The sequence below is a fragment of the Dasypus novemcinctus genome, chromosome 13, assembly GCF_030445035.2.
Source record: "Dasypus novemcinctus isolate mDasNov1 chromosome 13, mDasNov1.1.hap2, whole genome shotgun sequence".
In the NCBI taxonomy this organism is placed as follows: Eukaryota; Metazoa; Chordata; class Mammalia; order Cingulata; family Dasypodidae; genus Dasypus; species Dasypus novemcinctus.
The window spans coordinates 59,634,359-59,646,967 of NC_080685.1; the positions used below are offsets into that span (position 1 = coordinate 59,634,359).

General features: G+C 38.8%; 1 protein-coding gene across 1 annotated transcript in view; it reads left to right on the plus strand.

Moving 5' to 3' along the window:
* Positions 1–12,609, plus strand: part of AXDND1 (axonemal dynein light chain domain containing 1) — a 177,363-nt gene that overhangs the window by 32,656 nt on the left and 132,098 nt on the right. The window contains exons 10-11 of the mRNA XM_058274806.2: positions 11,551–11,691; positions 12,384–12,488. Of these exons, the coding sequence (XP_058130789.1) occupies positions 11,551–11,691; positions 12,384–12,488 (246 nt within the window). The remainder of the gene's footprint in view (positions 1–11,550; positions 11,692–12,383; positions 12,489–12,609) is intronic.

The window sequence follows — 12,609 nt, forward strand, 5'->3', positions numbered from 1 at the left end:
TAAACAATATAAGTTTGCTCTGTTTGCCCACTGTCTGATTTGTTAAAACTGAGTCCCCTCTATCTGGCAATGCTGAGAAACAACAAATAAAACCATTAAAAAGAGAGAGACCAAAATTAAAGTCTAAGGAGTAAGGAACTGCGATACCGGCAAGAGCTGGAAAATTCCATTTTAGAATGAAATTAGGGACAACTAGGGTCTGAGTTGTCAACTAAGAACAAAGCCAGGATGGAGAGATAAAAAAGCAAGACAAAAGAACTAGGAAGCTAACAGGACATTCAATCTTAACCTGTAAGGAGCACAAGTATGGATAGGACTTTTCCAACAGGTTTCAAGAGTTAGGTTCTAAAGGGCAAAATAGGTGTGGGCTCCTATGTCAGGAAGTCTAGTCAAGAAGTCAAACCAAAATCCTTTAAGAAGAGTTGAGTCAAAAATAGGGAGACCAATAAAAGTACTAACTCTCAAGTGCTAGAGCTAGGATCAAAGTAGGGCTTCAGAGGCAAGGATAGATTTAAAAGAGGGTAAGACAGAGTTGAGAATACAAAGTAGGTGAGAATAAGCAGTGAAGTTAGAATTGCTACAGTCATTCATCATGGGTCTGTGGAATGTTGAAATGTTCAATGAGTCCACAGTGATCAGTGGGCCAGCACTTTGTTGGTAGATGCAGGGGCAGGAGCTCTTTTGACAATCAAGGACCTACCTTCCATGGGGAAGACTTCTGTTTCCTGAGCCTGACATCCACAGAGTTTGCTCTACTTTACAGGATTGTTGTGAGAACCCAATAAAAGTTCCAGGTAAATATTAACACCATGCTTCAGCCACTTGTAACCTTCTCTCCCTTTACATATCACTGTAGCTTTCTATTCAGTTCTACGATCAGCTTTCTGTGTCTCTGCTTCTCACTCATTTTCCTCTGAGGCCCACTGCTGCAGAAGGAGGTTTCATAATATCTGTTTTTTCAATCTTTTAATTTTTATTCTGGTAGCCTACAGATCCGAAAGTTTCCTCTTTTAATCACATTCACCTATGTGGTTCAGTGCTGATGATTACATTCACAGTAATGTGCTACCATCATCACCAGCCATTTCCAAACCTTTACCATTAGCCTAAATAGAAATTCTGTACAAGTTATGCGTCACTGTCCATTCTTTAATCCAAGTCTATCTTCTGATAACCTATACTCTAGATTCTAATTCTATGAGTTTTCTTTTATAATTAGTTCATAGTAGTAAAATTATACAATATTTGTCCTTTCGTGTCTGGCTTATTTCATTCAACATAATGTCCTCAAGGTTCATCCATGTTGTCACATGCATCAGGTCTTCATTCTTTTTACAACTGAATAATATTCCATTGTATATATATATACCACATTTCATTTATCCATTCATTGGTTGATGGACATTTGAGTTGCTTCCATCTTTTGGTAATTGTGAATAATGCTGCTGTAAATATCAGTGTACAAATATCTCTTTGTGTCCTTGTGTTTAGTTCTTCCAGAAATAAACTTAGTAGAGGGCTGGATCATATGGTAATTCCATACTTAGCTTTCTGAGGAACTGCCAAACTGTCTTCTACAGTGGCTGTACCATCTTACATTGCCACCAGCAATGAATGAGTGTTCTTATTTCTACATATCTTCTCCAACATTTGTCATTTTTCAGTTTTCTAATAGTGGCCATTCTAGTAAGTGTGAAAGCTCATTGTGGTTTTGATTTGCATAGCTAGTGATATTAAGCATCTTTTCATGTGCTTTTAACCATTTATAGTATCTATATGTTGGTGCAAAAGTAATTGCGGTTTGCATTGTTGAAATTTGCCATTTGATATGGACATATATTCTTAAATAAAGTGGTTATGTTATAAATCATTTTCACGTGCATTTCTAACTTTGTTTTTATGCTAATGACTTGTTACTTGCTGTTCATTTTATATTTATTTTAGACTATGGAATTGATGTTAGACAAAAACAAATTTGAGCCATTTTCTTATTTGTGTTCAAAATGGGTCATAAAGCAGCAGAAACAACTCACAACATCAACAACGCATTTGGCCCAGAAACTGCTAATGAATGTGCCTTGCAGTGGTGGTTCAAGAAGTTTTGCAAAGGAGATGAGAGCCTTGAAGATGAGGAGCATAGTGGCCGGCCATCAGAAGCTGACAATGACCAATTGAAAGCAATACTGAAACTGATCCTCTTAAAACTATACGAGAAGTTGCCTAAGAACTCAACTTTGACCATTCAATGGTTGTTCAGATTTGAAGCAAATTGGAAAGGTGAAAAAGCTCAATAAGTGGGTGCCTCATGAGCTGACCAAAAATAAAAAAAAAAAATTGTCATTTTGAAGTGTCGTCCTCTCTTATTTTATGCAACAGCTATGAACCATTTCTCAATCAGATTGTGATGTGTGCCGAAAAGTGGATTTTATACAAAAACCAGCAACAACCAGCCTAGTGGTTGGACTGAAAAGAAGGTCAGAAGCACTTTCCAAAGCCAAACTTGCACCAAAAAAATGTCATGGTCACTGTTTGGTAGTCTGCTGCCAGTCTGATCCACTATAGCTTTCTGAATCCCAGTAAAACCATTACATCTGAGAAGTATGCTCAGCAGATTGAGGAGAGGCACTAAAAACTGTAGTGCCTGCAGCTGACATTGGTCAACAGAAAGGGACCAATTCATTTCCACGACAATGCCCAACCGCACATCACACAACCAATGCTTCAAAAGTTGAACTAAGTGGGCTACAAAGTACCTCATCCACCATATTCACCTGACCTCTCACCAACCAACTACCACTTCTTCAAGCATCTCGACAACTCTCTGCAGGGAAAACCTTTCCACAACCAGCAGAATGCAGAAAATGCATTCATCAAATCCCAAAGCATGGATTTTTTACAATACAGGAATAAACAAATTTATTTCTCATTGGCAAAAATATGTTTTGTAATGGTTTCTATTTTGGTTAATAAAGATGTGTTTGAGCCTAGTTATAATGATTTAAAATTCATGGTCTGAAACTAATTCCTTTTGCACCAGTGTAATATATCCTCTTTGGAGAAATGTCTGTTCTAGTCCCTTGCCCATTTTTAAATTGGATTGTTTGTCTTTTTTATTGTTGAATTGTAGGATTTCTTTATATATTCTGGATACTAAACCCACATGAGATATGTGGTTTCCAAATATTTTCTCTCGTTGAATAGGTTGCCTTTCACTTCTTTGACAAAGTCCTTTGATGCACAGGTTTTTAATTTTTATCTAATTTTTCTTTCATTGTTAGTGCTTTGGGTATAAAGTGTAAGTAACCATTACCTACCACAAAGATCTTAAATGTGCTTCCCTGTATTTTCTTCTTAGGGTTTTATGGTGCTGGTTCTTTTTTTTTATTATTATTATTCGTTTTTTAAAAATATTACATTAAAAAAATATGAGGTCCCATTCAACCCCACCGCCCCCACCCCACCACTCCCCCCACAGCAACACTCTCTCCCATCATCATGACACATCCATTGCATTTGGTAAGTACATCTCTGGGCATTGCTGCACCTCATGGTAAATGGTCCACATCATAGCCCATACTCTCCCACGTTCCATCCAGTGGGCCCTGGGGGGATCTACAATGTTCCGTAATTGTCCGTAAGCACCACCCAGGACAACTCCAAGTCCCGAAAACGCCTCCACATCTCATCTCTTCCTCCCATTCTCCGCACCCAGCAGCCAGCATGGCCACTTTTCCCACACCAATGCCACATTTTCTCTGTGGACCTTGGATTGGTTGTGTCCATTGCACATCTATGTCAAGAGGGGGCTTAGATTCCACATGGATACTGGATGCAATCCTCCTGCTTTCAGTTGTAGGCACTCTAGGCTCCATGGTGTGGTGGTTGACATTCTTCAACTCCATATTAGCTGAGTGGGGTAAGTCCAATAAATCAGAGTGTAGGAGTTGAAGTCTGTTGAGGTTCAGGGCCTGGCTATCATATTGTCAGTCCAGATATTCAAATCCCCTAGATATATCTTAAACCCCAGCACCAACTACAATTCCAGTAAAGTAGCATGAAAGTCTTGTGAAAAGAGATTCCATCTGAGTCCAGTTTCATCACTCAGAAACACCAGCTCCAAAGAAGGGCCAACTGACATGGCAGTGAACCCCATCTGCCATGACCATAGAACCTGTGGGTCTCTTTTCCCCTCAAAAGAACCAATACCTGGGGTTGTATCTACTTTATCTGTCTCTGAGACTCTGCTCAGGTGTGCATAAGGGCAATCCTTCTGACAACCTCCAGACTCTTTTTTAGAGACTCATAGCCATATAAACTCATTTGTCCTTTCCATTTCCCCCTTACATTAGGTCAAACACCATTTTAAACTCCTGTTATTATATGTAGACAGGGATATTCTGCTGGTCCACATTGAACCTTTAATTCAAGGTCATTTTCTAGTTGCTTCATCAGCTGGTATTTGGTAGTGATCCCTCAGTGCCAGGGAGGCTCATCTCCGGGTGTCATGCCCCATGCTGGGGGGAATGCATTGCATTTACATGCTGAGTTTGGCTTCGAAACTGGCCACATTTGAGTAACATGAAGGCTGTCAGGAGGAAACTCCCAGGCACAGTGCTGCTCTAGGCCTTGTTTTTATTTCAGGCGTATAGGCTCACAAGCACAGCCATTAGTATCAGGGGCTCACTGTTGGACCCTCATTCCTTCCTGGTCCTTACCGTTGCACCTGGGGGACTGCCGCTGCTCCCCTAGGTACCACGATAGAGCACCCCCGGCCAGAAACCAGTACCCCCCCAGCTGTTGTTTTTAATTGTTTCCACTATGAGTATATCCAAACATTACCATGCACCCTGGACATATGCCCTGGATAACTCCCTGTGAACCATATATAGCCTGTCAATAACATCCCATACCAGTATTCCTCCGCTGCCATTGTTGAACCACTCTGTGATCCAAAACTTCCTGAAAAGTGAAGCCCAATATAATGTCAGGTTCCCTTACTAGTAAAATGGAATATAGCGATGAGTTTAAAGGTTAGATCTAGAATACGTACTGATTTGGAAAAATTCTACATCCTATCTTTTTCTTTTCTTTTTTCCTAATTATCGAGCTTCTCTTCACAAGAGCCTTAGATCACAGTAATTCATATATACAATATACAGTACTCCCACACATCTACCATAAAACCTTTTCCCTTCCACAGCGATAATCTTGTAACTTATTCATATCATATTTACTTAAACTGATGTACAGACTCTGAGACAATAGCTCTCAAACAAGGTGACATCTGTGCTTACACTGTGGTCCATACTTTAGGATATACAGTTTTCTAAATTTTTAGTTATCCTATGTTTTACATTATGGTTTACATTATTAGTCTGTCGTCCTCTATATGTTTTTGGTGTAATATTACATGTTTTATATCCATCCTTGTGTACTCTCGTGAAACTCCTCTCTTACCCCCACATTTACCTTGGTTCCATCCATTCAACATCCATTTTCCCCTCCCCTTGGGGTCCACAGCAACAGCCAAACTCCATTTCCCGAGGAGCCACATCCAGAGATACTTGCAACAGTGTTCAGGGCCTGACTTTCTCAACTGCCCTAATGCCCTGGGAGCCACCCTTTCTCTCGAGAGATACAGTTCCCTCTATTTGATGGCATTAGTCCTCCCCAGGATGTGGGTCCACCCCCACTCTCACTACTTGGGTCTCTACCTAATGGTACAACCCACCCTGGCAAAATGAGCATTCAGACATTCCCCAGGAGTCAGTCCCGCGTCAGACCATCCCCTCCGAGCATCCTAAACAGGTAACCCTCCTAATTATATTTTGATACGATTTTCTCAGCATTTTACTCTCAACCAACACCTGACACTCTCCTATGTTAGTATGTTGCCCCTCCCTCCCCCCAGTTTTTTGGGCAATGTTACCCATCCTCCCAGCCCCAGCCCCCTTCAAACCCGCAAAGCCCCACCCAAAGGTGCTTGTTCTTATATTTAGGTCTTTGCTCCATTTTGAGTTAATTTTTGTATGATATGAAATATGGGTCCTCTTTCATTCTTTTGTATATGAATATCCAATTCTCCCAGCATCATTTGTTGAGGACTTTTCTTTCCCAGTTGAATGGGCTTGGCAGCCTTGTCAAAAATGAATAGACCATGGCAGATGGAATTCAGTGCCATGTCAATTGGCCCTACTTTGGAGTTTGTGTTTCTGTGTGATGGAGCTAGACTCAGATGTGATCTTTGTCCACAAGCCTCTCCTGTTACTTTTAACGGATCCGTAGTTGGTGCTGGGGTTTAGTGTATATCCAGGGAACCTGAATCTGTAGACTGGCCATGTGATAGCCAGGCCCTGAGCCTCAACAGACTTGCAACTTCTACACTCTGGTTTATTGGACTTACCCCATTCAGCTAACATGGAGGTGAAGACGGTCAACCACCACACCAGGGAGCCAAGAGTGCCTACAACTGAAAGCAAGAGAATTGCATCCAGCATGTGAAATCTAAGCCCCCTCTTGACATAGATGTGGAGTGGACACAACCATTCTAAGGTCCATAGGATGGAGGAATAGAGTATGGATTAGAGTGGACTTACTGATATTCTATACAGAAACTATTGTGATTAGTAATCGAAGAAAATGTGGCATCAGTGTGGAGAAAGTGGCCATGGTGGGTGCTGAGGGTAGGGAGTGGGAGGAAGAGATATGATGTGAGGGCATTTTTGGGGGTTGGAGTTGTCCTGGGTGGTGCTGCAGGGACAGTTACCAGATATTTTTTGTCCTCCCAAGGCCCACTGGCTGGGCTGTGGGTGATTGCGGGCTATGGTGTGGACCATTGACCATGAGGTGCAGCGGTGCTCAGATGTATTCACCAAGTGCAATGAATGTCTCATGATGATGGAGGAGGTTGTTGTTATGGGGGGAGGAGTGAGGGGAGGGGGGTGGGGGAGTATACGGGGACCTCATATTTTTTTAATGTAACATTAAAAAAATTAAAACAAAAAAGAAAAAAAAATCAATTGACCATAGAGGTAAGGGTCTATTTCTGAACTCTGAATTTGATTACTTTGGTCTGTATATCTATCCTCATGACAGTACCATGCTGCTTTATAAAAGAAAATTATAATACAATTTATTTCCTGTGATATTAACACCAAGATAAGGATAAGTATACAGCTATAAGATAGTTTTTTTTATTTTTTATTTTTTTAAGATATATAGATCACTCAAAATGTTATGTTAAAAGTATAAGAGGTTCCCATATACCCCACTTCCCTCCCACCCCCACCCCCCACTCCTCCCACATCAACAACCTCTTTCATCTTGTTGCACATTGATTGCATTTGATGAATAATACATTTTGAAGCACTGCTGCATCATGGGGATTATAATTTACATTGTAGTTTTCACTCTCCCCAGCCTGTTCAGAGAGTTATGGTAGGAGATACAATGTCCTGCATCTGTCCCTGCAATATCATTCAGGACAACTCCAAGTCCCAAAAATACCCCCTTATCACACTTCTTCCCTCTCCCTGCCCTCAGCAACTCCCATGGCCACTGCCTCCACATCAAAATTTTTACCACTGTAGCTTTGTAATATGTTTTAAAGTCAGGAAGTGTGCGTCCTACAACTTCTTCTTTTTCAAAATGTTTTTGGCTAGGCCCCTTACCCTTTCAAATAAATTTGATTATTGGCTCTTTCATTTCTGCAAAATATACTTTTTCATTGGGATTTCATTGAATATGTAAATCAGTTTGGGTAGAATTGACATCTTAAAAATATTTAGTCTTCCAGTCCGTGAACATGGAATGGCATTACATTTATGTAGGTCTTCGATTTCTTTTAGCAATGCTTTGTAGTTTTCTTTGTATAAGTCCTTTATATCCTTGGTTAAATGTATTCCTAGATAATTGATTCTTTTACTTATTATTGTAAATAGAAATTTTTTTCCCTATTTTCTCCTCAGATTGCTCATTACTAGTGTATTGAAACACTAATGATTTCTGTGTATTTATCTTGCTTGTATTTTGCCACTTTGCTGATTTCGTTAGCTCTAGTAGCTTTGTTGTAGATTTTTCAGGATAGTCTATTTATAGGATCATGTCATCTACAAATAGTGAAAGTTTTACTCCTCCTTTTCCAATATGGGTGCCTCTATTCCCATTTTCTTGCCTAACTGCTCTGGCTAGAACTTCTAGCAAAATGTTCAATCACTGTGGTGACAGTGGACATCCTCATCTTGTTTCCAATCTTAGATGAAAGCTTTCAATATTTCACCATTGAGTATGATAGTAACTGTGGGTTTTTCATATATGCTTTTTATCATGTTCAGGAACTTTCCTTCTATTCCTATTTTTCAAAGTGTTTTTATCAAGAAAGTGTGCTCAATTTTGTCAAATGCCATTTCAGTGTCAGTTGAGAGAATCATGCGGTTTTTCTCTTGATTTGTTAAGTCGTATAATACATGACTTTTTTTCTTGTGTTGAATGACCCTGCATACCTGAGACAAAACCCACTTGATCATGGTGTGTAATTCTTTTAATGTGTTGGTGGATTCGATTTGCAAGTACTTTGTTGAGGATTTTTGCAGCTATATTACAGAAATTGGTCTGTAAATTTTCTTTTCTTGTAGTATCTTTATTTAGATTTGGTATTATGGATGCTGGCCTCATAGAATGTGTTTGATAGTGTTTCCTTGTCTTTAATTTTTTGGAAGAGTTTGAGCAGAATTGGTATTAGGTTTTCTTGCAATGTTTGGAAGAATCACCTGTGAAGCCATCTTATCCTGGGCATTTCTTTTTTGGGATATTTTTGATGACTGATTCCATCTTTTTACTTGTAATTGGTCTTTTGGGTTATTCTGTTTCTTTTAGAGTCAGTGTAATTTGTTTGTGTGATTCTAGGAATCTTTCCATTTCAGCTCATTTGTCAAATGTTTTGGCATACAATTGTTCATCATATCTTGTTAGGATCATTTTTATTTCTGTGGGGTTGGTAATAAAGTATCCCTTTCATTTCTGGTTTTATTTATTTCCTTTTTCTCTCTCTTTTTCCTTGTCATTATAGCTAAGGGTTTGCCAATTTTATTGATCTTTTCAAAGAACCAACTTTTGGTTTTGTTTGTGCTTTCTACTGTTTATTCTCTATTTCATTTATTTCTGCACTTTACTTCTCCTTGGTTTTGGATTAGTTTGCTGTTCTTTTTCTAGTTCCTCTGGGTATGGTGTTAATTCTTTTATTTAAGCTCTCTCTTTTTTTTTAATTAATTTTTTAAATTCTTCTTTTTTAATGTAAGCTGTAAATTTTCCTCTCAGTACTGCCTTTGCTCCATCCCATAGGTTTTGGTATGTTGTGTTCTTGTTTTCATTCATCTCAAGATACTTCTTTTATAGTTTCTTCTTTTATCCACTGATTGCTTAAGAGTGTGTTGGTGATATGACTGAAATTTTCTTGAATGTCAGCCCTTCTTTCCAGAAGGTCTACTCAAGGTGAATGTAAAGTACAAGGAGAACTGTGTCTTGTCCAGGGCTTGTGCTTGCTAGTGGCTTAGGAGTTTCACTGTTTATTGGAGTTTTAATGCCCTCTCTACTTTATGGGAGATAGACCATCTGCCTGTTTAGGGTGTTCCCCTTTCAGACTTAAAGCAGGTGAGCCTTTGTCCCAGGCCATCCAGCTCAATTATTTCTTATACTACTTTTGTTTTCTCAAGCTGTTTTTTCCTGGAGGGCAAATTCTGGGAGGGGGAACATGCTTCTTCCATGGCTCCCAAAGCTGTACTTTCTTGACCTGCTCAGCAAATGCAGTCCTTCAACTGTCTTCCACAACTCTGAGGAGGCATAACATCTTTAAATCTTCTCCACAGTCTTTGTGGAGGGTGGATTCGAATAATATCCACCCTCAGAGCCAGCGCCAAAGTGATCCAAAGTTGCAATCAAAATCCATGAACAGCAATTGACTGGTGTCTACCCTGGAACTTGGGGATGTGGATTTGTGGGTCCTTTCTGACACCACAAGCTACACCAAGGGTTAGACCCTGCTATGGCCCATCATGTGAGTGTCATGGGTGCTGCTGCCTTGGAGAGAGCAATTTACCAATATTTACCATTATTTACCAGCCACTTCTGCTTATTCTTCACTGGATTCTAAACAGTGTTCTACTGGACTCCATAGTTTCAAAATAGTTGATTCAGACAGTTCCTACCTGTTTAATAGTTGTTCTTATGAAGACATTGATTCCTAGAGCTTTCTACTCTACCATCTTCCCATAATCTTCTATTTGTTGTTTCTTTTGAGTCTCATTCATGATGGTTTATTTACATGGGTATTTTGCAATATTTGTTTGTGAGTTAATATTTGACTGATCTTAATCATATAATCCTCAGGTCTTAAATCAGTTATGCTTTCCAGAGAAGATGATTTGCCTTTGCTTCCTTCTGGAATTACAGCTTCATGTAGTAGTCCTGTGCTTAGGTCCCCCACTTTAAACTAGGCACAGGGTTTAGTCTCTGGGTCCCAGTGGTGGCATTTTTCCTCAGGGCAACCCTGACTTTGTGTTTTCTTGCTGCGTACTGCTCATTACCACCCACTCCATTTTTATCTTACTGTATGTTCTTTTTGTTTTTCATCTTTTTTTTAGGCAACTATTTTTTTATTATCTTTTTTAAAAAGATACATAGATCACACAAAATGCTACATTAAAAAATATAAGAAGTTCCCATATACCCCACTCTCCACAACCCCCACTCCTCCCACAGCAACAACTTCTTTCATTAGTATAATACATTCATTGCTTTAATGAGTACATTTTGGAGCATTGCTACACGGCATCAATTACAGTTTATGTTGTAGTTTACACTCTCAGACTTCTATATCTTCCTGTGAGCCTAGTAATGCTCTGGAAAATATGCTTTGCCCTGGTTCTAGTTATATTATAATTAGGTTGGAAGTACATGACCATTCAGAATCAAATATATTACAATTCTAGGGCCTCATGCTTAGGTATAACCCCTAGATAATTTTTTAATATAAATGAAGACCACTCCATTATAATACTTGGAATCTATCATCTGTGATTATTTTCAAAGAAATGACTTCCTTATATTTTACTGTCTTTGTTTTTTGACAGGCCATTTTTATACTTTGCTTAACTGGAGAAAAGTGATATTATTAGTGAATTCAACCATTTATCAAAATCTCAGATATGTAATATACTCTGTTAGATGCTGCAAATACACAAACATATTAGACATGGTTTCTATCCTCATAAGAGTTTATAATCCAGAGAATTACATAAAACAAGTCTCTATTTTTATCTCACATCCCAAATAATTATGGCTTCAGTTACAGTTCACAATTGTTGACTCACTTGTATAAGCATGGCAGGGATACTCGGCATAAATCCTTTTCTTTTCCTGTCTTGTTCTTCTCATATATCTTTTGTGAACATCTATTTACTGTTTTCTTCCCAAAATTACTTTCTCCAACATGCATTTCCTAGCTCCTTTCTCCTTTCTTCTGCATTATGTTTTGTGTCCCTTGTTTTCATACAGACAAAGATATGTACAAATGCTTGACCAAATTTCCCAGCAGATGATTGACTTCTATAAAGATTTGGTGACTCAGCGACTGATGGACCAACGCATTTTAGAAGAACTGTACAATTTCAAGAATGTTATTGAGGAGCTGACCAGGTAAAAACAGTGATTATCTTAAACCCAAAACAAAAGTCAAACCATGTCTCTACAGAGAAAAAATATTCAGGGAAAGTGGAATGATTAGAGCTGAAGACTCCTTTGCCCTCTTTGCATGTTTAGCAAGAAAATAGGAAGGATATATAGATATAGATCTAGAGAAATGGGTTCTATAAGTTAACACAAAACTAGGGCTTTGCTTATATTTGATAGGTAAACGGCACTTGTGCTTCCTTCCAAGATAGAAACATTTATCTTAATCAGGGTTACAGATAAGTACCAGGATTGTAGATGTTAGAGTTCAAATCCAAAAGAGAATAAGCATCATATAGCAATCAAGATTAGTTGCAAGATGATTAGTGGAAGAATGAAGAGGCCAGAATTGGCATGTTAGGGGGTGGGATAGACCAGCATGTAGGTGTTGGCAGTCAGCACCAGGCACCATGCCTTTCCATAGGACCTCACATCTTATTTCTGCCTTTACTAGCTATCAAGCTTCCATTGCCAAATGATAGCTAGATTCCACCCAGAATCTACACTAAAGTTCTTGATTTGATTTGTAAGGTAGAAAAACCAAGAAGAAAGGTGTATAAGATAACTGAGAAGATGCCCAAGTATAAACCTGATTTTCTAAGTAGAAACATTTTGGAAATATCTAATGAGGAGTATACATTGTCTTTGTTTTATTTCAGGGAGCTGTGTCTGGTTCGGGCACATGATATAAAATTAACAAAGGAAGCAGAAAAGACCCACAAGGATTTGGCACAAGCTCTTTTAGATGCTGAAAAGAATGCCAAGTGAGTTGCTTAATGTTTATGTTGCTTATATGGGGAAAGAAGGAAGTCCACTTTAAGTACAGCTATCAAGTTTAAGACATTTAAGATTGCTGTAAAGCCTAGAGTCGAATATTTTCATTTG